Consider the following 25,953-nt stretch of genomic DNA (forward strand, 5'->3'; position numbering starts at 1 on the left):
ACTGAGTATGCATCATGGTCACTTCTGCCCTCTAGAGGTAAAAACAAACCATCCAGCCTTGTCCTCTCCAATTTGTAGCAATACAAATGCAGATGGGAGTGAGTTGACCAACTGGACATTTAAGAAAAAGATGAACCTACTTTACAGAGGGCGCTTTCAGTTGTCCACTTTTACCATCCTAAAATGTATCCACTTACTACTTATAAATGTATTCTTCTCCTTTAATTATTTTAAGTGACTCAAGTTGCACTGTACAAAATGTGCTACATAAGAGATATTCAGCAATCAATAAAGTACCAGTACTTTATTAAACAGTCAGTAGTTAATATAGAGGACGCAGTGTTGACGTCATCCAGCTCACTGCTGCAGAGTTACAGGTAGAACAGGAAATCCCACAAGCTACTGAACATTTACATTCTATATGGAGGAGATAGTGTTCGTATTAGTGTAAGTCATGAAAATAACAGTTATGTCATGTTTAAGATGGAAATGATGTGCACCTCTTAAAGTGGAAGTAAAATGTTACATGAAATATGTTATTGGTTCATTAAATTGACTACATTATATTTTAAAAGGCAATCTTGCCACTGAATATAGGGTGTACAAAATTCACAGTAAACATAGTATAGCAGTTCATTCATTAACTTAAGTTTACAAAAAGGGTTTTAAAACCACATTCAGGCGAGGTTCCCCGGACCCATTGATGTGCCTAGCCCTGGTCTGAAAAGCATTTTAAAATGGAGATTCTCAATTGAGTTTAACTCCAAGATTAGGCTTAATCTGTGTCCGGGAGACAGCGCGTCAAAGTTTCAGCCTTTTAAATAAACAAAAAGTAAATGACAGCAGCAGAAATTCACTATGATCTGAAAATGTCAAGCATAGGTCTAAAAATCACTCACTAAACCCCAAACCTAAACACCGCTCAGGTGTGCATGTACTAGCAATGCACGCATCACTGTATCTACGTAATTAGTACAGTGGCTATTTGGACAAAAAAACACAATTAAACAACTTCCCATCATATTTGAATACATCTCGACAACCAACAGATGCAGGCATTCCGGGGCAGTGATATTTGTGGAATGGAAAGTGACAGTGGAGTAAGGTGACTGTGGCTCCATGGAGCCACACAGGAGCAGGCTCCCTCATGGTGCAGTGCCCACTTTTGGGAGCGCTTCCTCGGGCAGCTGCTCCTCAAACAGCTGCTCGTAGGGCAGCAGGTCCTCCTTGTCACCGAGGTGGCGGTGGCCACGGTGTAGCTTGGAGCGCCGGATGGTGATGCCGATCAGACCCATCAGGATCAGAGCTGAAATCACTGCCAGCGTGGCCACCAGGAAGAGCCCTAGAGGGGAAGAATGGATGCATTTACTTTAAGTACACTCCCCTACGTATTTATTTGGACAGGAAAGTTAAAGCTTAAATTTGGCTCTATACTCCTGCATTTGAGAGCAAAATGTTTCATGAGACAATAGTACATTACTTTTATTTGAGGGTATTTTCACAAATATGTTGTACTGTTTAGAAATATCAGCGCATCCCCCCCCCCCCATTTGAAGGTGCTGTAAGTATTGACAAATTGAATTATATGCGTATTAAAGTAATCAAAAGTGTAGTATTTGGTCCCATATTGACTCTACAAACTTGCAGTTTTTTGGGGTTGTGTTGGAGATGAGTCACGTACTGCAAGTAAGAAAATGTTACTAAACACTGCTTCATTTGTGGATGCTACAATAACTACAGAATTATGAATGAATCATGAATAATTAGAAACTTACAAAGGCACAAAGATCATAGCCCCAAAAGTGCTAACCTCCCCTGTTATTGGTAATCTTGGGGGTATGGTCTTTGTGCCTTTAAGTTTTTCATCATTATTCACAATTATGGTAGCATACAATAACGTTAGTTTTCAGAAACATACATAGGTGTGCTTCCTGAAAGCAAAGCACAACTTTAGAAACTGTTGATAACGATAAACTTTTTTTATTCCGCTGTAGCACCAAAACCGTAAAAGCTAAACACCAAAACAATGTTCAGACTGCCACCGGTCAGGTAGCTTGACAAACTTTTTGATACCACTAATACTTTGCACACTACAACCATAATTGCATAAATCCCAATGCATCTCAATGGCCATAGACTTGAATGGGAAAAATTCCGGTCGTAACCAGTCTTCCACCGTTTAAGATTGAATTGCGATTCTAACTTTGAAATCGGTTACTTGTATACAGCTTTTTGCTGAGAATGACAGTTTGTGCCATCATTGTGTTACAAAACTTTGCATCTGCACTGTTCAAGTAAATTTGTTTGTAACAGTGTCAGTGGAAATTGTTCAAACTAGTCCAAGTGCATAGAAGTGAGTAGTTTGCAAAGTTAAACTATCATTGTTTTTTGTTTGACATACATTTTAAAGTGAAATAGGAGTCTTAGCATCACTCTTACCTTGGAATTGTTCAAATGCAGACAAGTCGAGTCACAAGTTATGTAGTCATTGAATGCTAGGAATAACGGGACCAAATACTACACTTGACTACTTTAATACACAAGGGAATTGGTCGAACTACTTATGACACCTTCAAAAAGGGAGGGGGGGAGATAGTGCTTTCATTTCTAAACAGTAAAACTTCCTCATAAAATGGTGAGATACTGTCTGTACTGTCACTGAAACATTGGATCTCAAATCCAAAATGCTGGCATACAGAGCCAAATTAAAAGTTGTAGCTTCACTGTCCAAATAAATACATAAGGTGTACAAATCATTAGGAAGAACTGCTCTTTCCGTGACAATCTGACCAGGTGAATCCAGGTAAAAGCCTTGATCCCTTTTTGATGTTAAATCCACTTCAATCAATCAGTGTAGATAAAGGGGAGGCGACAGGTTAAATATGGATTTTTAACCTTGAGACATGGATTGTGTGTGTGCCATTCAGAGGCACCAGTTTGTGTCAAGAATTGCAACGCTGCAGGGTTTTTCACACGCAACAGTTTCTCATGTGCATCTAGAATGGTCCACCACCCAAAGGACATCCAGCCAACTTAACTGTGGGAAGCATTGGAGTCAACATGGGCCAGCATCCCTGTGGAACACTTTCGACACCTTGTAGAGTCCATGCCCTGGCAAATTAAGGCTGTTCAGAGGGCGAAGGGGGGAGCAACTCAATTAGGAAAGCGTTCGTGTTCCAAATGTTTTGTACACTCAGTGTACAGTCTCAGTGAATCTTTGTTGTTCATGACTCTTTGGTTTCACATCATGTTACCTTTAACAGTCTCATTTATCAATGAGATCAATGCAGTGGCTTGTGCACTCAGATTCAAATGTTAGGAGTTTGATCCCCAGACAAGTCATACCAAAGACTGTAAAAATGGCACCCGATGCGTCTCTGCTTATCACTCAGGATTAAGGAGATCTATCGGCAGTAATGCCATGTGATAAGTACACCCCCTGGATAGCAGGTTAGTTTGTACCCCAAGCTGCCTCTGGATCCTGCTCCTTGTGCAAGCCGTTCCGGTTCACACAAGCCAAGTTCATATAAACAAACAAACTTTAAATCAAAACCTCAACTCTTCTGAAGCTGTATTCAGAACTGTTAAGTTTTGTCATATCACACCCACTGGAACATGACCCTTTAAACCTCACAGCTAGCCTAGAACCTAAGGTAGGTTAGCTTACCTGGTGTCATACGGTTATGGCCATTGTGTTGCCCTTGCTCACCTGTGAAAATTACAGAATCAGAAAAGAGAAAAATCACTATAAAATGAAATGAAAGTCAACACGTTACAAACACCTCTGGCAGCAACGATTACGGCTATGAGTCTTCTTGGGTAAATCTAAGAGCTTTGCACACCTGGATTGTGCAATACTTGCCAATTATTCTTTTCAAAATCCTTCAAGCTCTGTCAAGATGTTTGGGATGATGGCTAGACAGCAATTAAAGTAGTGTCAGATTTAAGCAGATTTAAAAAAAAAAATTAAAACAGAAACTTGGCAACATTCACTGTCTTCTTGGTACACAAATCCAGTGTAGATTTGGTCTTGTGTTGTAGGTTATTGTCCTGCTGAAAGGTTAACTACTCTCCCAGTGTCTGGTGTAAAGCAGATTTTCCCTGTGCTTAGCTGTTTTTATCCTGAAAAAAAAATCCCCAGTCATGCTTCAAAATTAGGCAGCAGTTACTGTGTTGGATTTGACCCAAACATAAGGTTTTGCATTTAGGCCAAAAAGTGTATTCCTTTGCAAAGTTGTTTTGCAGTATTATTGTAGTGCCTTATCTTGGAATATTTATTAATTCTTTTCATGCTGTCATTTAGGTCATTGTGGTGTAACAATGTTATTGATCCACCTCAGTTCTCACTTCAGCCATTGAACTCTGTAGCGTTTTAAAATCCACTAATGGCCTCATGGTGACATTTCCTTCCTGTCCGGCAGCTCAGTTAAGTAGTATGACTGTCTGGGTGATTTAATACATAATCCACACCCTAATGATTAAGCATGGTCAAATTAAAAAAGAGATATTCAATGTCTGATTTGTTATCGTTACCCAGCTACCAATCACTACTCTTCTTAATGAAGTTGAATCTGTGCTTGAAATTAAATATTTTACTGAGGGACCTATGTATGGGGGACAAAGGAAGGGGTAGTCATTAAAAAAAGTATTTATTATTTCACACAGAGTCCATGTAACTTGTGATTTGCTAAGCCATATTTAACCCTTAATTTAGGCTTGCCTAAAATACATATATTATTGCAAGTACTTTATTTGTTTACATTTGCAGAATTTTCTTTTCACTGACTATGGAGCATTGTGTTGATCAATGACAAAACTAAATCCATTTTAATCCCACTAACTCAACAATGGAAAACAATTCTTACCTTCCTCTCCAGTGCACCGGGCCATGCATTCGTCCAGTGTGACGTAGCGGTTGCCGTTTCCCTGGCAGCCACCGTAGATGAAAGACTGGCAGGAGCTAGTGCTGGGGTCAAAGTAGAACATATTGAAGGCAGCGCGGCAAGGGCCTGAGTCCGAGGGTAACATGCAAGCAGCTGTGGAAGACAGGAAGACCAGAGGACAATCAGAACTGATCTCAAATCGGGGGCACTAGCACGCATGAAGTAGAAGCGTTCCTTCAGATTTCTTCGCCACAAATTTCGAAATCTTAATTTACCGTTATACAAGTTCACCCCTCCAAAAAATACATATTGTTTAGTATATTCTTGAGGCACAACTAGCAGTGAAATATTGCAATGAAAACCCAACAGACCAGCTAAAACAAAGTTGACAAAGGCCCAGCAAGCAGAAGCTAGCGCCATTGAGTACTGAATACAACTCCAGATACCCAGCAACAAGATTCTGCCACACAATTTTTTTTTTTTTAATTTACAGATCGCCTGGGGCACACAATACTCAAACATATTTTACAAGCAAAGCATGTGTTTAGTGAGTCCGCCAGATCAGATGCAGTAGTTATGACCAGGGATTTTCTTTAAAATGCATGAATTAGACCATTTCCTGTCCTGCTAAGCATTCAAAATGTAACGAGTACTTTTGGGTATCAGGGAAAATGGAGTAAAGAGTAAAGTAAAGAGTAAAGTACAAATCCCCCCAAAACTACTTAAGCAGTACTTTAAACTATTTTTACAAGACTGGTTATCGGGTGCCAAGCCACGCACCATAATTGCAAAGGTACATCACTTTCAGGAAAAGGAGCTCATTATATGACTTGGACAACAGGGAGCAATGGGATACAGAGGCCAAAAGGTTCTCATCTTCCCCAACTACACCATGGAGGTGGAGGAACTGTGCGCATTCTGAGATGTGATGCAGACCATGAGAGGCGGAGGTGAAATACAGCCTGCATTTATCACATCGGCATGACAGGAGTCTTCACCAAGTCCGAAAATGCTGCATGCTACGTGTCAAAAGTACAGCAAATCCCCTGGCCACAATTTTCTGGAATATTGCCTGAGCAAACAGTGGATTTTGTTTGTTCATAAAAACAGCAAAGTATAAATTAGTTTTCCAACAACCATGGAGAGGGCTGTTAAGTGTGACTGTTGCTAGCGTAGTATTGGTCTGTTCTAGCCACCATGCACAGCAGTCCTCATTTTACGTGAGATGGGAAGAACAATGCTTCATTTGGAGAAGTAGTGGGGAGGGTGGGTTTCTCTGGGGTCTGTCATTGTTTTCTGCTGCCAGACAGCAGCATCAGCTCCAACTGGATTTCTCAAGTTTAGTCACCCTTCTCTTCCAAGGCATGAGGTGTTGCCATTCTCTTTCGTAACACCTCTTTTCAACTCGTCCACAGACCAACACAGCATAGTATCAGGGAACATTAACTCTTTCCCTGTCACCCTATTGAATGTCTATGGCCCAAATATTGATGACCCACATTTCTTTAATGTTTTCGATTTCCTCCCAGATGTTAGTCCCACTAATCGGAGGAGATTTTAATTGTTACCTTGATCCCAATGGTGACAGACTGTCACACAGACTCTACAAAATGTCACCCATGTCCAGGTACTAAATAATCTAAACAAATCCAGGAATCTAGTGGCCATCTGGAGACGGCAACATCCCACAGACAGTAGAATGAGTAGTGTGTCTTATTCTAGAATCGACTCCAAATTGATACCCAAAGTGCTCAATTCAAAATACCAGAGAGATTCTTAAGTGACCACAGTCCAATTACGTTGTCCCTCTCTTTACCGAAACAGAATTACAGTCGGCGTTTTAACCCCTCCTTGCTCACAGACCAAGCATTCATTGACTGCATGACTGTCATTAGTCTGAGGAACTCATTCAACTTAACTCAGGAGTGGTATCTGATTCTACACTATAGGAAACGTTAAGTGGTTATGAGGTCATGATTTCATATGAGTGACGAAAACAGCATGCGACTGGATGAGATAGAAAAATAACTCCCAGCTTTGGTGACAACCAGAGCTTCACTCAGGTTGACTACAACAATATTTTGATATTAAAATATGAATACAATTCTATTATTGGTTCTCAGGTCAGTAATCTCCTAGTAAAGCTGAGAAAAACAATTTGAACTAGTGGACAAACCAGAAAGGTTGCTCGCTAGACAACTAAAGGGTGCACAGGCAAATCGAGCAATCCATAAAATCCAGTCTAAGGCGGGCACCTTGATGACAGATCCTAAAGAGAAATTCTTTGAAGCAGTTTTACTCAGTTATATTCGTCCAGATCCGATGCGTCAGCCTGCCAAAACATAATTCAACTCAAATATCACAATAGAAGAAATAATTGAGGCAATAAAAGCTCCCACCTGGAAAGGCTGCAGACCCTGATGGTTTCGGCTGTGAATTTGATAAAACATTCAGTGACGCTCTCGCTCCCCTCTTACACAGGGTGTTTACCAATTCGACAGAAAATTACATTTTGCCGAAATCATTGTAAGAAGCCAATATTTGCCTTGTTAAAGAAAAAAAAGGCAGTGGTAACAGATCCCACAAATTTTAAACCCATAGCATTGATTGATCAATTATATATAATTATTTTTTTTAAACGTATCAAAGTACTTGCTAATAGGTTAAACAAACATGTAACCATTATTCATCCAGATCAGACGGGGTTTATCCCCGGCAGGTTATTTTTAATGTGCGCAGGCTGCTTAACATTCTATATGCAAATCATGGGAATAGCGCCAAGGTGGCTATTATATCGCTAGATGCTCAAAAAGCGTTCGACCAAATAGAATTGTCATACACGCTCGAAGCGCTCACTAGGTTTGGATTTGGCGACTCATTTAATCGCCTGGGTCAAAATGCTCTGCCTGCCCAACAACGACAAATCCAGGACCTTTGAACTACATAGATCTGTCCAGCAGGGTTGCCCACTTAGCGGTCCGCTGTCACCCTTGAACCCCTGGCTATACAAATAAGGAATCATCCTAATATCCAACTAAAACAAGTTGAAGTCGGGCAGTCATTTGAAAGAGTAAAACTTTCAGCGAGACAGTGAAATCCATTAACACCAAGATAATGGAATTGCCCTTGACAATCAACCGTTCTGTCGTGGATGATGTTGGCCTTCACCGACTGGTCGAGCACCGGTACACGCTACCAAGTAGGCGCTATTTCTCAGATGTTGCCCTTCCGGAGTTAAAGTATTGTTGAAATGCACATCTATGAACTACTTGCTATGGGCGTCACTGCTATTAGCGTCATGACTGACATTTGGACCAGCGATGTCAGCCCCATGAGCATGCCGAGTGACAGCACAGTGGGTCGACGAGGATTTCTTACTGAGGGAAGCCATATTGCATGCTCAAGAACGTGCTGGTTCTCATACCACTGCTGCCATTTCAATGGCATTTGAGAACATGTTTGAAACACGAACACACTCCTAGCTCCATTCGAACTACTGACTCAAGAAATAAGCGCAACTGTCTGCAGCAGACATGATACCCTCTGTCATGGCATTGAAACGACCGATCAACAAAACTGCCCACACATACCATGGGGTTAAAACTTGCACAAGTACTCAAGAGGCTGTGAACAAGCAATTCAGTGTTGCCACCATGCTAGGTACAAGGATCGCTACTTCGATGCAGACAAAAAAAAAAAAAAAAAAAAAAAAGGGTTTACGTTAAATGTTAAACTGGACAAGAGAAACGGACACTGACAGTGCGCACCGAGGAAGAGAGGCCAGACTTGAAACGTCGCATGTATGATGAAATCCTGGTTGAGACTCAACAAAACAGCACAGCAAGTGAAAGAAATAGGGATGACATAAGCAAATGCCAACAAAAACTTTTTGGTCAGTGTGTGTTTCAACTATTTAACAGTACTAGAATGCTTTGAAGGCTGCAAAAAATAAAATGGGTATCGTTTTTTTTTGGCATGGAAAATATCGGATATCGGCCAATAAGTTGGTTGTTGAATGGAAGGAGAAAGGACTATTGAAAACGTATACATAGAAAAGCAATTAGCATCATTCAGCCAATTAAAGAATACATTCAAAGGCCTCCCGAGTGGCGCAGCAGTCTAAGGCACTACATTGCAGTGCTTGCGTCATCGCTAGAGATCTGGGTTCCATCCCGGGCTGTGTCGCAGCCAGCCGCGACCGGGAGACACGAGGCAAAGCACAATTGGGCCAGCATCGTACAGGTTAGGGGAGGGTTTGACCAGCCGGGATGTCCTTGTCGCATCGCGCTGTAGCAGGCCGGGTGCATGCACACTGACCAGTTGTACAGTGTCATTTCCTCCGACACATTGGTGCAGCTTGCTACCGGGTTAAGCGAGCAGGGAGTCAAGAAGCAGTGCAGCTTGGCAGGGTCGTGTTTCGGATGCGTGGCTCTCAAATATTGAGATCTCAAATCTATGAGGAGAAGCCCTGTCTAGAATTCACTCCTGTTCCATGAATGCCAGATATCAATTGATAAAGTTTTGCATAGACTTCATTACTCCAAAACCAAATGAGATACCTGGGGGTAAATTCTCCCCACTGTGTGACAAATGTAAAGCCTCAGAGGGTTCATTAACACATCATTTTTTGGCTCTGCCGCCTACTTAATTTTTGGAGGAACATGTTTGATTGCTATTCAAAAAGGTATAGGAGAGGGCTATTGAACCTGACACAGAACTTGCTCTCTTTGGCTGCGCAGCGTCTGTTCTAAGATTATCCTGAGGAACAGGCTCTGATGTTTGGAATGGTGGTTGCAAAAAAAAAAAATTCCTCACAGAATGGAAGTCACCAACCCCCCCATGCTTCCGTAGCAGACTAGCATAAATGATTAACACCATTAACTTCGAAAATATTTGTTCCCCCCCCCCCCCAGGACTAACTCCTCCAGCAGATTTCTCAGGATGTGGTGTCAGTCTGATTGTGAATACTGACTAGGAACGCTTAGTTGTAAGTCATTGTTGCTTGATTCTTGTCCCAGGTCTTGCTTAAGCAATAAATAATTTAATATGTTTGTTATTTGTGTGCTTTTGTACTAAAGTGCAAAAGGAAATCCTTTAAAATAAAATAACTGATCTCAAACCAGCAGGCATCAATTTGTGAAAAAGGCTATCACATCTGGAAGGTCATTTGAGACTGATCCCAGAACAGCCAACTACACCATGCAGGGAGAATGGTTTACATAAATCCGCAACATTAAGGAGCTAGCCAAAAAAAGTAGTGACTATCCAGTTACCTTTATATTCAATGTTCTTGTCATCATCAGATCCTTTCCTTCCCTTAGAGCCAGCGATGATGGTCACTGGAAAGACAAGTAAATGTAAGAGGGGTTGCTGGGTGGGGAGGCCTGATGGGGTTTGTTGGAGGTGAGAAGTGTCAGTTAACAATGGGAGAAGGTGAGCGAGTGGGAATCAGTAGGTGAGAGATATCTATCAAATGGAAACTGAAGTTAAACTGAAGGCAATATTCAACCAAGTTAATTTAAGAAAAACAATTACAATTTATGAATTCAAATGATTAAATGTGTGCATTAGAAAATAAAACATGGGATTAAAATATAATCTGTTGGCAATGACATTGCTCCATACATGTTAACCAAAGACTTTATAAAACAGACTTGACACCTAGTTTAACAATGTGCAATAAGCATTAAAACACAATAAGGTAGGCCACTTGATTTCAACATCTGAACAAAGTGGACAGGCTAGCATGCTGTTCAAACAGTTGGAGATGAACACACCCTTCTGTCCATAACAAGTCAACTGTTCTGCCTTGTTAGCTAGCTAATATTTAAATCTAAAGATTAGCTCGCTACCTGACTATCACGTGGGCTTTTGCTTGAGTTTATGAGACCAGTGTTCATTTTTTTCCTGCGCCAAGTAGTGAGTGTGCATTATGCATGGTTCTGGTGGTTTTTTGTTTTTACTAAAATGCTATTTTTTCCATAGAGACTTGAAAGCCAGATCAGTGATTATTGGGGGGAAAGCAGGTTAAACGATTTAGATCAAATAAAATTAGTGGGTCTTATGGTTGTGGAAGGCTTATAATTTAGCCTGGGTATAATTTCACAAGCCCTGAAAGTTGCGCATTGCAGGTGTGGAAACCTCTTCAGCTTTGTTCACACTGCAGGCCTTAATGCTCAATTAGTGGTGTTGGACTACTGACTGTCCAAACAGCAAGTTAAGTGACCAAATCGGATGTGTGTTGTTCAGACAACAATCATTGTCTGACAAGGCTACGCTAGACGTTATATTAATGATGGTGTGTGTGCAGTGACGTAGGCCAATTTGTGGTGGTGCATGTGATTCCACATCACTTAAAAGTTATGTAGGAAGCTAAAGGTGACAATGCCTGGCATGGATGATTCTCAGTTGCTTGCACTGTTAAAAATCATAGGGTAAGAACACAGCCTCAAGATGATCCAATTTCAAAAAACAAGTCCTTTTTGGCTAGCCACAGCAGTCAACTAGCTAGCCGTTTGTAAATAACAAGGTAGTTAGCTAACACATTCTTGTTACTGTCAGAGTAGCTAGCAAGTAACACGATATGCAGAATAAAAACCACTTAAGGGCAAATAAAATCAGATTTGACCGTTCAGACAAGTCACATGGCCAGGATTTGTATCTGATTTCGAAGCACCTACGAAGGTGGTTTGAAACGTGGCTTGAAATATCCGATTCCATGTGCTTTTTGGCTGCAGGAAAATGAACACTCGAATATGCAAATAAATAGGATTGGAGTCACTTCAAACTGCCAATGTGAACAGGGCTTGAGACTTAGTTGTGATCACTGCCAAAAGGTGCATCTACAAAGTATTGACTCAGGGGTGTGAATATTTAGGTAAATTAGATTTCTGTATTTCATTTTCTAAAAAATTAGCAAACATTAAAAAGGAAGAAGTCATTATGGGGTATTGTGTGTAGACGTTTGTTTTTCCTTCCCATTTTGAATTCAGGCTGTAACGTAACAAAATGTGGAAGAAGGCGTATGAATACTTTCCGAAAAAGATTCAGACCCCTTAACTTGTTCCACATTGTTAAGTTACAGCCTTATTCTAAAATGTATTACATTGAGGGAGAAAAAAAAAATCCACACAACCGCATAATGGACAAAGCAAAAAAACTGGTTTAGACATTTTTGCAAATGTATTAACCTGTTGAGGACCCCTTCGATATATCAATCCCGTTACCGGGATTCTTTGACAACATCCAGCGAAATATGACATTAAACATTTTTGAAAATACAAGTGTCATAAACCCTTCAAAAGATTAGAATCTTGGTAATCAAACTCCGTTGTCCGATTTAAAATAAAGGAAATAATTCAGACTCTTTACTCAGTACTTTGTTGAAGCACCTTTGGCAGCAGTTACAGCCTCGAGTATGACGCTACAAGCATGGCACATCTGTATTTTGGGATTTTCTCCCATTCTTCTCTGGAGATCCTCTCAGGCCCTGTCAGGTTGGATGGGGAGCGTCGCTGCAGTTATTTTATTAGATCGTGTTCAAGTCCGGGCTCTGGCTGGGCCACTCAAGGACAGTCAGAGACTTGTCCCGAAGCCACTCTTGCGTTCGTTGTCCTGATGGAAGGTGAACCAGTCGGCGGTCCTGAGCAGGTTGTCATCAAGGATCTCCATTTTGCCCTGTTCATCTTTGCCTCAATCCTGACTAGTCTCCTTGTCACTGAAAAACATCCCTACAGCATGATGCTGCCACCACCATGCTTCACCGTAGGGATGGTGCTAGTTTTCCTCCAGAGGTGACGCTTGGCATTCAGGCCAAGTGTCAATCTTGATTTCAGCCCAGAGAATCTTGTTTCTCATAGAGTCCTTTAGGTGCCTTTTGGCAAACTCCAAGCGGGCAGTCAGATGCCTTTTACTGAGGAGTGGCTTCAGTCTGGCCACGCTACCATAAAGGCCTGATTGGTGGAGGGCTGCAGAGATGGTTGTCCTCCTGTATGGTTCTCCCATCTCCAAAGAGGATGCCCCCCCCCCCCCCCAATTGGGGGGAAGGGCATCCTCTTTGGAGATGGGAGAACCATGCAGGAGGACAACCATCTCTGCAGCCCTCCACCAATCAGGCAGCCCTCCACCAATCGGCCAGCTCTAGGAAGAGTCTTGATGGCTCCAAACGTCTTCCATTTAGGAATGATGGAGGCCACTGATCTTGGGGATCTTCAATGCTGCAGAAATGTTTGTTTTGGTACCATTCCCCAGATCTGTGCCGACACAATCCTGTCTGAGCTCTACGGACAATTCCTTCGACCTCATGGCTTGGTTTTTGCTCTGACATGCACTACTAACTGTGGGACCTTAGACAGCAGTGTGCCTTTCCAAATCCTGTCCAGTCAATTGAATTTACCACAGGTGGACTCCAATCAAGTTGTAGAAACATCAAGGATGATCAATGGAAACAGGATTCACCGGAGCTCAATTTCAAGTCTCATAGCAAAGGGTCTGAATACTTCGGTAATTAAGGTATATGTTTGTTTTAACCTTTTGTTCACTTTGTCATTGTGGGGTAGTGTGTAGATTGATGAGGAAAAGTTTGATTAAATCAATTTTAGAATAAGGCTGTAATGTAACAAAACTTGGAAAAAGTCAAGGGTTCTGAATACTTTCCCCGACTGCACTGTATGAGGATTCCTAACATGACGTATGACCTGAAGTTTGCTAGACAAACGCAGATAAGCGGAGCTGTACACATTACGGAAGGACTGAGGAACTGTTCAAGGATTTATCTAGAACCCCCTCAGGTCTCACAAGTAGCTGACATTATAAACATCAGTCAAGTTGTGTTTTAATGTTGAGGATCGTGACATTTTGCCTTTTAAAAGCAGACACCATCCAAGAGATACCAGTTTTACTACAGCTAAAGAAAGCTTTTAAAATAGGTGATGGTAAATAGTACTACGTATGTGTTACCTTGATCGTCGGCAGTCATAGCCATTCTTCTCTGCATGGGCGAGTCCTTGGACAACAGCACAGTACCTGTTGAGAAAGTGATGGTCCATGAAAGCCATTAACGGAACAAAAGCACGTTGACTCACGGTTTAGCCTTACTGTAAAACAGTGTATCGATTGATAATGAAGTGATTAATACATGGGAAAAGCAAGGTTTCCTTTCAACAGCTGTGGCTTCTTACTGTTAATATTAGCAAACAGCTGTTCATGAAACATATTACAACCCATAATTATTTTTTATTTGTTTAAAGAGCGATAGTGGATTAGTGTGCAATTTGTATTCTTTAAAAAAATAAATCCTGAATTACAGCAATTTCCTGTCTAAACAAGCAGCCAGCAATAATTCAGACTTACTGACTCTTTACATGGAAGAATGTGGACTTTCTTGTTGGGCACTTCCATGTAAAATGACCCATGAGAACCAACATGTGCAGTTTATAGGAGCATGTCAAATGAAAGCTAAGTGTCACACACACACACAAAGTCAGAAGTTTACATAAACTTAGGTTGGAGTCATTAAAACTTGTGTTTCAACCTCTCCCCAAATTTCTTGTTAACAAACTATAGTTTTGGCAAGTCGGTTAGGACAACCACTTTGTGCAAGACAAGTCACTTTTCCAACAATTGTTCAGACAGATTATTTCACTGTATCACAATTCCAGTGGGCTAGAAGTTTAAATACACTAAGTTGACTGTGCCTTTAAACAGCATGGAAAATTCGAGAAAATTAAGTCATGGCTTTAGAAGCTTCGATTGACTCAAATGATGTCAATTGGCCTATTGTAGGTGTACCTGTGGATGCATTTCAAGGCCTGCCTTCAAACTCAGTGCCTCTTTACTTGACATCATGGGAAAATCAAAAGTCAGCCAAGACCTCCACAAGTCTGGATGATCCTTGGGAGCAATTTCCAAACGCCTGAAGGTAACACGTTCATCTGTACAAACAATAGCATGCAAGTATAAACACCATGGGACCACGCAGCCGTCATACCGCTCAAGAAGGAGACGTGTTCTGTCTCCTAGAGATGAACGTACTATGGTGCAAAAAGTGCAAATCAATCCCAGAACAACAGCAAAGAACCTTGAAGATGCTGGTAGAAACAGGTACAAAAGTATCTATATCCACAGTAAAACGAGTCCTATAGACATAACCTGAAAGGCCGCTCAGCAAGGGAAAAAAAGTAACTGATCCAAAACCGACATAAAAAAAGACAGACTATGGTTTGCAACTGCACATGGGGACAAAGATCGTACTTTTTGGAGAAATGTCCTCTGGTCTGAAGAAGCAAAAATAGAACCGTTTGGCCATAATGACCATTTATGTTTGGAGGAAAAAGGGGGAGGCTTGCACCCCGAAGAACACCAACTGTGAAGCACAGGGGTGGCAACATCATGTTGTGGGGGTGCTTTGCTGCAGTTCACAAAATAGATGGCATCATGAAGCAGGAAAATTGTGTGGATATATCAAAGCAACGTATCAAGACATCAGTCAGGAAGTTAAAGCCTGGTCGCAAATGGGTCTTCCAAATGGACAATGACCCCCAGCATACTTCCAAAGTTGTGGCAAAGTGGTTTAAGGACAAAAAAAATCAAGGTATTGGAGTGGCCATCACAAAGCCCTGACCTCAATCCTATAGAACATTTGTGGGCAGAACGGAAAAAAGCGTGTGCGAGCAAGTAGGCCTACAAACCTGACTCAGTTACTCCAGCTCTGCCAGGAGGAATGGGCCAAAATTCACCCAACTTATTGTGGGAAGCTATCTGAAACATCTGACCCAAGTTAAACAACTTAAAGGCAATGCTACCAAATAATAATTGAGTGCATGTAAACTTCTGACCCACTGGGAATGTGATGAAAAAAAAAAAAAAAAAAAAACAATTACTCGACTATTATTCTGACATTTCACATTCTTAAAATAAAGTGGTGATCCTAACTGACCTAAAACAGGGAATTTTTACTAGGATTAAATGTCAGGAATTGTGAAAAACTGAGTTTAAATGCATTTGGCTAAGGTGCATGTAAACTTCAACTATCTGGTTTGCACTTAGTGGGACTACAATTTGTTTTTCAACAGGACAATTACCCAACACACCTCAAGGCTGTGTAAGGGCTTTTTGACCAAGAAGGAGAGATGGCGTTCTGCATCAGATGACCTGGCCTCCACAATCCCCCAACCCAATTGAGATGAGTTGGACTGAAGAGTGAAGGATAAACAGCCAATAAGTACTCAGCATGTGTGAACTCCTTCAAGACTGTTAGAAAAGCATTCCAGGTGAAGCTGGTTGAGAGAATGCCTTGACAGCTTTGCACACTGTTGGCAAAGGGGGTCTACTTTGAAGATTAAAAAATATACTACATGGTTACATGTGTTATTTATAGCGGTCTTCACTATTATTCTACAATGTAGAATACGTAAAAATAAAGAAAAACCCTAGAATGAGTAGGTGTCCAAACATTTGACTGGTACTGTATACGTTAGCTCCAATCGCAAGAGCCTGACCATGAACAGTTTATTATTATGGAATGGATGCGAGACTGGTGCATGGCTCAGGCCAAACCTCATCGTACGGAGGTCACTTAACCGGTTTGGCATTGGGTAAGCTGAAACAATAACACCATCTATGCACACGACACACCCATGACAAACACTACACCTCAAAGGGATGATGTAAAACTAACTAGCTTAGTAGTACAGACTCACATTAAAATGGTCATGGTTCCAATAGCCTTTAAAATGACCTGTTTGAGTTAAATTTACTTTGTTAAGTATAATTATATTTTCTGTGGTGGATGGATTATCTTGGCATGGTAGAAATGCTCACTAACAGGGATGTAAAAATAAATAAAATAGTGCCCAAAATTTGAGCGAAACACACTTCTTGTGCATATGGAACAGTTCTGGGATATTATGTCAGCTCATGTAACCAACTCTTTACATTTTTGTTCAGTGTAGAATACACAAGGCGCCATGTCGAAATTAGGTTGTGCATCAGTGTTTCTGTAGTTATGTCAGTCACTCATTTAGCCGATGAGTTCCGATTTTTTGTGGCCCCCACCAAAGTTGCCCATCCCTACAGCAAAGAAACAATAGAACCGGTACGGATTGCTTTGAAAAACCTAAATAACATTGGGGTGTGGACCAAGACACACAAGAGAGATGGTTAAGCCTGCTGAAAAGGTGGTGTTGACACAATTGTTCTGTGTTTTGGCAGTTTTAGTCAAGACAAAACTGCTGGACTGCCCAATCCAGTTTAGGAGATGAAATAATGATCAACACACAAGCCGGGGTAGGGGGAAATGTAAGACGTTGAGCAAAAAAACACTTACTGAGAAAAAAAATAAATAATAATTATCCTCAACACATCTTAGCCCAGGGCATTTCCACAGTAACAGAATTACGCTGAAGACTCAGATAACGCCGATACCGATTATTGGAGGACCAAAAAAAGCCGACACCAATTAATCAGCCGATTTTTAAAATGTATTTGTAATAATGACAATTACAACAATACTGAATGAACACTTATTTTAACTTAATATAATACATCAAAATTTAGCCTCAAATAAATAATGAAACATGTTCAATTTGGTTTAAATAATGCAAAAACAAAGTGTTGGAGAAGAAAGTAAAAGTGCAATATGTGCCATGTAAGAAAGCTAACGTTTAAGTGCCTTGCTCAGAACATGAGAACATATGAAAGCTGGTGGTTCCTTTTAACATGAGTCTTCAATATTCCCAGGTAAGAAGTTTTAGGTTGTAGTTATAGAAATATTTCTCTATACGATTTGTATTTCATATACCTTTGACTATTGGATGTTCTTATAGGCACTTTAGTATTGCCAGTAACAGTATAGCTTCCGCCCCTCTCCTCGCTCCTACCTGGGCTCGAACCAGGAACACATCGACAACAGCCACCCTCGAAGCAGCGTTACCCATGCAGAGCAAGGGGAACAACTACTCCAAGTCTCAGAGCGAGTGATGTTTGAAACGCTATTAACGCGCACCCGACTAACTAGCTAGCCATTTCACATCGGTTACACCAGCCTAATCTTGGGAGTTGATAGGCTTGAAGTCATAAACAGTGCAATGCTTGAAGCATTGCGAAGAGCTGCTGGCAAAACACACAAAAGTGCTGTTTGAATGAATGCTTACGAGCCAGCTGGTGCCTACCACCGCTCAGTCAGACTGCTCTATCAAATCATACTTAAATTATCATATAATAAACACACAGAAATACGAGCCTTAGGTCATTAACATGGTCGAATCCGGAAACTATAATCTCAAAAACAAAACATTTTTTCTTTCAGTGAAATACGGAACCGTTCCGTATTTTATCTAACGGGTGGCATCACTAAGTCTAAATATTCCTGTTACATTGCACAACCTTCAATGTTATGTCATAATTACGTAAAATTCTGGCAAATTAGTTCACAACGAGCCAGACGGCCCAAACTGTTGCATATACCCTGACTCTGCATGCAATGAACGCAAGAGAAGTGACAATTTCACTTGGTTAATATTGCCTGCTAACCTGGATTTCTTTTAGCTAAATATGCAGGTTTAAAAATATATACTTGTGTATTGATTTTAAGAACGACATTGATGTTTATGGTTAGGTACATGTTGGAGCAATGAGTCCTTTTTCACGAATGCGCACGACATCGATTTATATGCAACGCAAGACAGGCTAGATAAACTAGTAATATCAACCATGTGTAGTTAACTAGTGATTATGATTGATTGATTGTTTTTTATAAGATAAGTTTAATGCTAGCTAGTAACTTAACTTGGCTTCTTACTGCATTCGCTTAACAGGCAGGTTCCTCGTGGAGTGCAACGTAAAGCAGGTGGCTAGAGCGTTGGACTAATTAACCGTAAGGTTGCAAGATTGAATCCCCGAGCTGACAAGGTAAAAAAATAATAATAATCTGTCGTTCTGCCCCTGAACAAGGCAGTTAACCCACCGTTCCTAGGCCGTCATTGAAAATAAGAATGTGTTCTTAACTGACTTGCCTAGTTAAATAAAGGTGTAAAAAAAAAAAGAAAAAGGCAAAATCAGTCCCCAAAAATACCGATTGTTATGAAAATTTGAAATTTGAAATCTGCCCTAATTAAATCGGCCATTCCGATTAATCGGTCGACCTCTACTTCCCTGTAACGCACAGCGTTGAGCTCGCCTGCAATGACAAGCTCAGTCTGATGATGCTGTCACATACCGCCCCAGACCATGATGGACCCACCACCTCCAAATCGATCCCGCTCCAGAGTACAGGCCTCGGTGTAACGCTTATTCCTTCGACAATAAACGCGAATCCAACCATCACCCCTGGTGAGACAAAACCGTGACTCGTCAGTGAAGAGCACTTTTTGCCAGTCCTGTCTAGTCCAGCGACAGTGGGTTTGTGCCCATAGGCAAAGTTGTTGCCGGTGATGTCTGCTGAGGACCTGCCTTACAACAGGCCTACAAGCCCTGTTGTAAGAGAGTCCAGCCTCTCTCAGCCCATCGCGGAAAGTGAGCACTGATGGAGGGATTGTGCGTTCCTGGTGTAACTCGGGCAGTTGTTGTCATCCTGTACTGCAGGTGTGATGTTTGGATGTACCAATCCTGTGCAGGTGTTGTTACACGTGGTCTGCCACTGCGAGGACGATCAGCTGTCCGTCCTGTCTCCCTGTAGCGCTGTCTTAAGCGTCTCACAGTACGGACATTGCAATTATTGCCCTGGCCACATCTGCAGTACTCATGCCTTCTTGCAGCATGCCTAAGGCACGTTCACACAGATGAGCAGGGACCCTGCCCATCTTTCTTTTTGTCTTTTTCAGAGTCCGTAGAAAGGACTCTTTAGTGTCCTAAGTTTTCATAACTGTGACCTTAATTGCCTACCGTCTGTAAGCTGTTAGTGTCTTAACCGTTCCACAGGTGCATGTTCATTAATTGTTTATGGTTCATTGAACAAGCATGGGAAACTGTGTTTTCCCTTTACAATGAAGATCTGTGAAGCTATTTGAATTTTTATGAATTATTTTTTAAATACAGGGTCCTGAAAAAGGGACGTTTCTTTTTTTGCTGAGATATTCACTTGAAGAACTGCAGACGCAAAGAATTACAGTAAAATCTCCCTTGTTTTTTTCTGTTAAACTTAGTATGTGCACAGTTCTTCCTGTAAATATGCTTTTGTAAAATGTATGCATTTTAAAGTTAAAAAAGTATTTGCGTAATTCTATTACCATGGAATTGCCCCCCAGCAGTCCCTGCTGAAGGTTGTTAGTAACATGAGACGTCCCCCCCTCGCTGTTACTTAGTTTACACAAGGTCACTTCCTACAGCTGGCTCTGTCCCACCCCCTCAGACTGCCAGTGTCGACTTAACTTCTCTAGGGTAGGGGGCAGTATTTTGACTTCCAGATGAAAGGCATGCCCGTAGTAAACTGCCTGCTACTCAGGCTCAGAAAGTAGGATATGCATATTATTAGTAGATTTGGATAGAAACTGAAGTTGGATAGACACTGAAGTTTCTAAAACTGTTTGAATGATGTCTGAGTATAACAAAACTCATTGGCAGGTATAAACCTGAGAAAAATCCAACTAGGAAGTGTGGAAATCTGAGGTTTGTAGTTTTTCAAGTGGATTGCCTATACAGTATACAGTGACTTAGGGTTCATTTTGCACTTCTGAAGGCTTCCACTAGATGTCAACAGTCTTTAGAACATTGTTTCATGCTTCTACTGTGAATAAGTAGAGAATAAGAGCTCCTGGAAGTAGATGAGTGAGAAAATGACATGAGCTCAGTGGCATGCGCTCACGTGAGAGTTAGCCGTGTTCCTTTTCTTTTTTGAAGACATTGGAATTGTCCGGTTGGAATATTACTGAAGATTTATGATAAAAACATCCTAAAGATTGATGCTATACATTGTTTGACATGTTTCTATGAATGTAAATATAACTTTTTTTGACTTTGTCGTAACATTTTGCGCTCGCTTCCTGCATTTGGAGTAGTGGACTAAACACGCTAACAAAAAGGAGGTATTTGGACATAAATGATGGACTTTATCGAACAAAAAAAAACATTTGTGGAACTGGGAACCCTGGGAGTGCATTCTGATGAAGATCAAAGGTAAGTGAATATTTATAATGTAATTTTTGTCATTTCTGTTGACACCAAAATGGCGGGTATCTGTATGGCTTGTTTTGATATCTGAGCGTTGTACTCAGATTATTGCAAAATTTGCTTTCGCCTTAAAGCTTTTTTGAAATCTGACACAGCGGTTGCATTATGGAGAAGTGTATCTATAATTCTTTGAATAACTGTTGAATATTTTATCAACGTTTATGAGTATTTCTGTAAATTGATGTGCTCATTCACCAGAGGTTTGAGGCAAAACATTTCTGAACATTTACACGCCAATGTAAAAATGGGGTTTTTGGATATAAATATGAACTTTATCGAGCAAAACATACATGTATTGTGTAACAAGTCCTATGAGTGCCATCTGATGAAGATCAAAGGTTAGTGATTAATTTTAGCTGTATTTCAGTTTTTTTGTGACGCCTCTCCTTGCTTGGAAAATGGCTGTGTGGTTCTTCTTGTCTCGGCGCTGTCCTAACATAATCTAATGTTATGCTTTCGCCGTAAAGCCTTTTTGAAATTGGACAATGTGGTTGGATTAACAAGAAGTGTATCTTTAAAATGGCATAATAGTTGTATGTTTGAGAAATTTGAATTATGAGATTTTTGTTGTTTTGAATTTGCCGCCCTGCTATTTCACTGGCTGTTGAATAGTGTGTCCCGCTAGCGTCCCACATACCCCAGAGAGGTTTTAAGGACACAGCCGCATTCCACTGACAACACCTCGGCAGTGACGCCATGGCTGGGCCAACAGAAACCACAGATCCACAAGTATTTCCCCCCAAAATGGAAAATCACCTAGGTAGAACAATATCTTACCTGTCACCCCACTACAAGCCCCCTCACATTCCTCCTGACTGTAAAAGTTGTTGCTGTTGCCGTTGCAGCCGCCATAGATGAACAGTTTGCAGGTCTGGTTGGTGACGTCATAGTAGTATTTGGGGAAGGCAGCGCGGCAGGAACCCACTACCATGGGCATGCGGCACTTATCTGTGGGAAGAGGAAAGGGCAGACGAGAGGTTAACACTGAAGCGGGTCACGATAAGCTCAATTCACAAGGAAACCTATCTGTTGTCGGGTTAAAAAATAAAATAAAAATAAAAAAAGTGTTAAAAGCGGCCATTTTTTATACTTAGAGTAGCAATCGGGAACTACATCAGTCAAGATGAAAATATGATTAACACCAATACAAAATAGTATAAGTGCAAATAAATGTATGATGAGGGCCTAGTTGTCAAAGATAAGCACCTTTCTAGGAGGAGAGTTAAAAGTCCTACTGTAGCTCTCTCCGGCCTTTATTGCCCAATGATTTACATGCTGAGTGAAACCATGAGAGCTGGAATGGGTAAACAAAACATGACAAAAGAGCAGACCTGAGTTTCTCCACCACACCCATTACACCAATCAATCTTATCTTGCACATGCAAACTTGGCTGACTTGTTGGCCCAGTCTCTTGCCGCGTTCAAAACAACTGAGAAAAGCGAAGTCGGACATCTGACTTCCGACTTCAGTGCGTTCAAGACAGCTGGGAACTTGGAAAAAACGAGCGCCAACTGGGGGGAATATTTTAAAAGGACATCTTACTCGGAATCCAAGTCGGGAACTCGGGCCTCTTTCTCGAACTCTGACTTCCAACCTGAAGATCACTGATGTCGTAATACTTGCGCAAAAGTACTTCGTTTTAAATATACTTAAGTATCAAAAGTAAATCTAATTGCCAAAATATACTTAAGTAACAAATAAAAGTATAAATCACTTCTACTAGGCAATCCAAACGGCACAATTTTCTCGCCAACACTCAGACATCGTTTACAAATGAAGCATTTGTGTTTAGTCCGCCAGATCAGAGGCAGTAGGGATGACCAGAGAAGTTCTCTTGATAACTGGTGAATTGGACCATTTTCCTGTCCTGTTAAGCATTCAAAATGTAACCAGTACTTTGGGGTGTCAGGGAAAATGTATCGAGTAAGAAGTACATTTACGTTCCGAAACAAAATTGTGATGTAAAAGTTGTGAACTATGAATACTAAAGTAAAGTACAGATACTCCAAAAAATTACTTAAGTAGTACTTGCAAGTATTTTTACACCACTGGAATAACTTAGGTGAAGTTGACAAACAAGAAACATCCTGTGTACTCCAGAAAAGGAGTCAATAGCCCTGGCACAGATAAACCACTTTCCTAATTTGCCCACATCATAAACCTCACCTGACTTGGTTACGAATGTATGACCAACATGTATGACGGTGTGCAAAATAGTGGATGGCGTATGGCAAACACAGCACAGCACCATTGATTGATCTAGAGATAATGTGAATGAAATCCAAAAGAATGAGCGCTGGTCGCCACTGAGTTAATGTGCATAGGAAGAAGCAAATAAAGAGAATACTGTATAAACGTGAGTGGTGGTCCATAAGTAATTTTCTCACTTTAGCCTTTCAGTCAGTTTAAAGTCCAGATCAAATCGAATTTCTATGAGTGCTTAACCTGCACTATATCTCCTTAGCTAAAAAATACATTGCAAAACAAGGACAGAGCTGGGGAATGGTAATCTGCCACATGTCCCAAATTTGTAAGCCATATTGACGCCCCCCCCCCCCAAAAAAATGGGCTATTGGCATATTAATTGACAAAGTGCTGATATAGCCTAGCCTACTTAACTAAAGCAGTCCCAATTAGTGCCAATGACGCCCCTGAATTGTCATTGTCCTAAAAACCAATATGCCTACCTGTCGAGTTGACTTCCCTGGGCACACCAGCTTCACTAATATCGTTAACTTCGACTTTCGTAGTCTTTGGATGCGTCTTTTTGCGGTAGACCATGAACTGTGTATCGGACTGTAAAACGCAGACGTCTTTTCCATCTTTCATGCAGTTGACGAGAAAACACTCCGAAGTTCCATTCGCTGGGGTTCCAACCAAAGCGAGCTGGCAGTCCTGGTAGCCGCAGCAAGAGTCCTGACACCCCTTGCTGTCTGATATCTCCTGCAGGTGAGCCAAATAGCTGGCTCCAGCGTCGAGGGATTTTGGGTCAAGACCTTGGTCGATGTCGGTGTCGACATCCCAAGCGCATCCTTGTTTCTCTTCGTCCAACTGACCGCAAACCAGTACGGCGAGCAGTACGAACAATACACCACCACTCCACACCTGTTTCATTGTTGTTGTTTTTTCCGTGAAAGCCTTCGTCAAAGTAAATAAGTCTTCCAAATAATATTTTCTCGATCGAAGTAGCAAATTCGTCTTAGCTTATTAGATGTTGTAAGCGAAACTACTTGCCTGTTGAAACAACCTCCTTTTCTTGTCTTGAATATTTAGTAGTTAGCGACAGGTGCTCTTTACCCCGCCCACGAGATAATGCGAGGCCATGTTCAGTTTCCAAACGTTTTCGAACGTTGCAGATGGAGAAATGTCGTGAAGAGAGCCAATGAGTTCCTCATATCATATGTATATCTGAACTTTCCGTCCGGCTGAGGCGCACCAAGCTGCCTTTCGGGTGTGAAGTTAGGTTCAACTTTTTTCAAAAGTTCCATCTTCTGTGCTCATTTTCATGACATTCAGATGTATCAGATATTTACTTTGTTAGGCCTTCGGATTCGTTCAATCTAATCACTCATTTAGTTATGCTGTTGTTGTCGTAGACTAACACAGACGCTGTACCTGAGTACACGGGTTGTCTTCATTACCTTCTCAGAAAAGTGAATCCGTTTTATTTTGATATCACAAGATGGCACCATTACCCTCCTGCCATAAAGATATCCAGTGTACATGGTAAGTCAACCCATTAGAGCGCAGGCAAGAGCAACAAAAAGTACGAGAAATACCAGACTGGCCAAGTTGATTTGAATTCTTATTTTGGATAAATGTCAAAAGTCTACTATAAAAGGGTGTGAAATAACATTGTTCATGCCTTCCAGTGTTTGGTGATTGGAAAGGTGAGCGGACAATACCAGCTGCAAGCATCCTCTAGTAGTAGGTACAATGTCCTATTAGTTATGTTAAAAAATTTGCTGTTTAGGAGTGTGTGAATGGGGGTGTGCAGATATGAGTCAAAGTCCAGTGCTTACAGCAAGGGCAAACTAACAGACATGAGTAAATAAGTCAGTAGGCTGCAAACAGGGTTTATTGCATGGTGCAACACTGAGTATAACCTAAAACCAAATGGCTTAGTACATCAGTAATAGTCATTATTATCATATCTACTACAGGCAGCTGTGTTTATAATGAAGGCAGGGCTTTTGAGCACAGGGGGATGGATGTAGTAGAAGAAGACAACTTTATTGATCCATTTGCCTTAGTTTTCAGAAAAGAAGACAGAAACACTCAAAGGTTGGAGCAGAGGACAGCCACAGTGGAGCACCTGCACAGTTTTAGGTGCCTTGCTCAAGGGCACAACGGCAGGAGATGGCATTTAGGACACTGATGCCAGTAACCCTCCCGTTGCTGGACCAAATATTGTTTCTTCCCTTCGGACATTGGTTTTGAATCTGCAACCATCTAGTTCAGGGTTTTCCAACCCTGTTCCTGGAGAGCTGCTGTCCTGTAGGTTTTTGCTCCAACCCTAATCTAGAACACCTGACTCTAATAATTAGCTGTTTGATAAGATGAATCAGGTTAGTAACACCTGGGGTTGAAGTGAAAACCTACAGGAGGGTTGCTCTCCAGGAACAGGGTTGGAAACCCCTGCTCTAGTTGCTGGCCCACCTCTCTATTAACCTCTAGGGGTGTGTTGCATTTAACTATATCATTGTCATTGAGGTATGACAGTTTAACAGTTTAAGAATAACCTTAAAATTACCAAATATTCTCCTCTGCTGTGTTCATGATTTATGGGGGTGCAGGCTTTCTGGATATAAATAACCATTGAAAATAGAAAGTATATCCAGAGAGAAGCACTAGGCCCCTCAAAATCAAATCTAGACCATGATACCAGTTCCACTGCTTTTTTCC

General features: G+C 41.2%; 1 protein-coding gene and 1 long non-coding RNA gene across 2 annotated transcripts; one reads left to right on the forward strand and one right to left on the reverse strand.

The window, feature by feature from the left end:
* Positions 1 to 277: 277 nt before the first annotated feature.
* Positions 278 to 24,431, reverse strand: spint2 (serine peptidase inhibitor, Kunitz type, 2). Its single transcript, XM_029772561.1, has 7 exons — positions 23,736 to 24,431; positions 21,825 to 21,995; positions 13,842 to 13,907; positions 10,157 to 10,222; positions 4,866 to 5,036; positions 3,668 to 3,709; positions 278 to 1,342 (listed from the first exon to the last, which is right to left on the reverse strand). Exons 1-7 carry the CDS (start codon positions 24,160 to 24,162, stop codon positions 1,146 to 1,148), a joined length of 1,140 nt encoding a protein of 379 aa, XP_029628421.1. The 5' UTR covers positions 24,163 to 24,431; the 3' UTR covers positions 278 to 1,145.
* Positions 24,432 to 24,825: 394 nt separating this feature from the next.
* Positions 24,826 to 25,809, forward strand: LOC115206031 (uncharacterized). The gene is made up of 2 exons (XR_003880728.1): positions 24,826 to 24,975; positions 25,302 to 25,809. It is a non-coding gene; the product is annotated as an uncharacterized LOC115206031 (long non-coding RNA).
* The last annotated feature ends 144 nt before the right edge of the window (positions 25,810 to 25,953 follow it).

Source organism: Salmo trutta, chromosome 13 (assembly GCF_901001165.1).
Source record: "Salmo trutta chromosome 13, fSalTru1.1, whole genome shotgun sequence".
NCBI classification, from domain to species: domain Eukaryota; kingdom Metazoa; phylum Chordata; class Actinopteri; order Salmoniformes; family Salmonidae; genus Salmo; species Salmo trutta.

What these genes read in the sequence shown, in the direction of transcription:
- spint2 (XM_029772561.1), bottom strand. Translation starts at nt 24,162, where the DNA reads ATGAAACAGGTGTGGAGTGGTGGTGTATTGTTCGTACTGCTCGCCGTA. An exon ending in GGCTTGTAGTGGGGTGACAG is followed by an intron (nt 13,908 to 21,824) that starts GTAAGATATTGT and finishes CTTTCTCAACAG; the next exon opens with GTACTGTGCTGTTGTCCAAG. An exon ending in CCGGTGCACTGGAGAGGAAG is followed by an intron (nt 3,710 to 4,865) that starts GTAAGAATTGTT and finishes TAATTTTCACAG; the next exon opens with GTGAGCAAGGGCAACACAAT.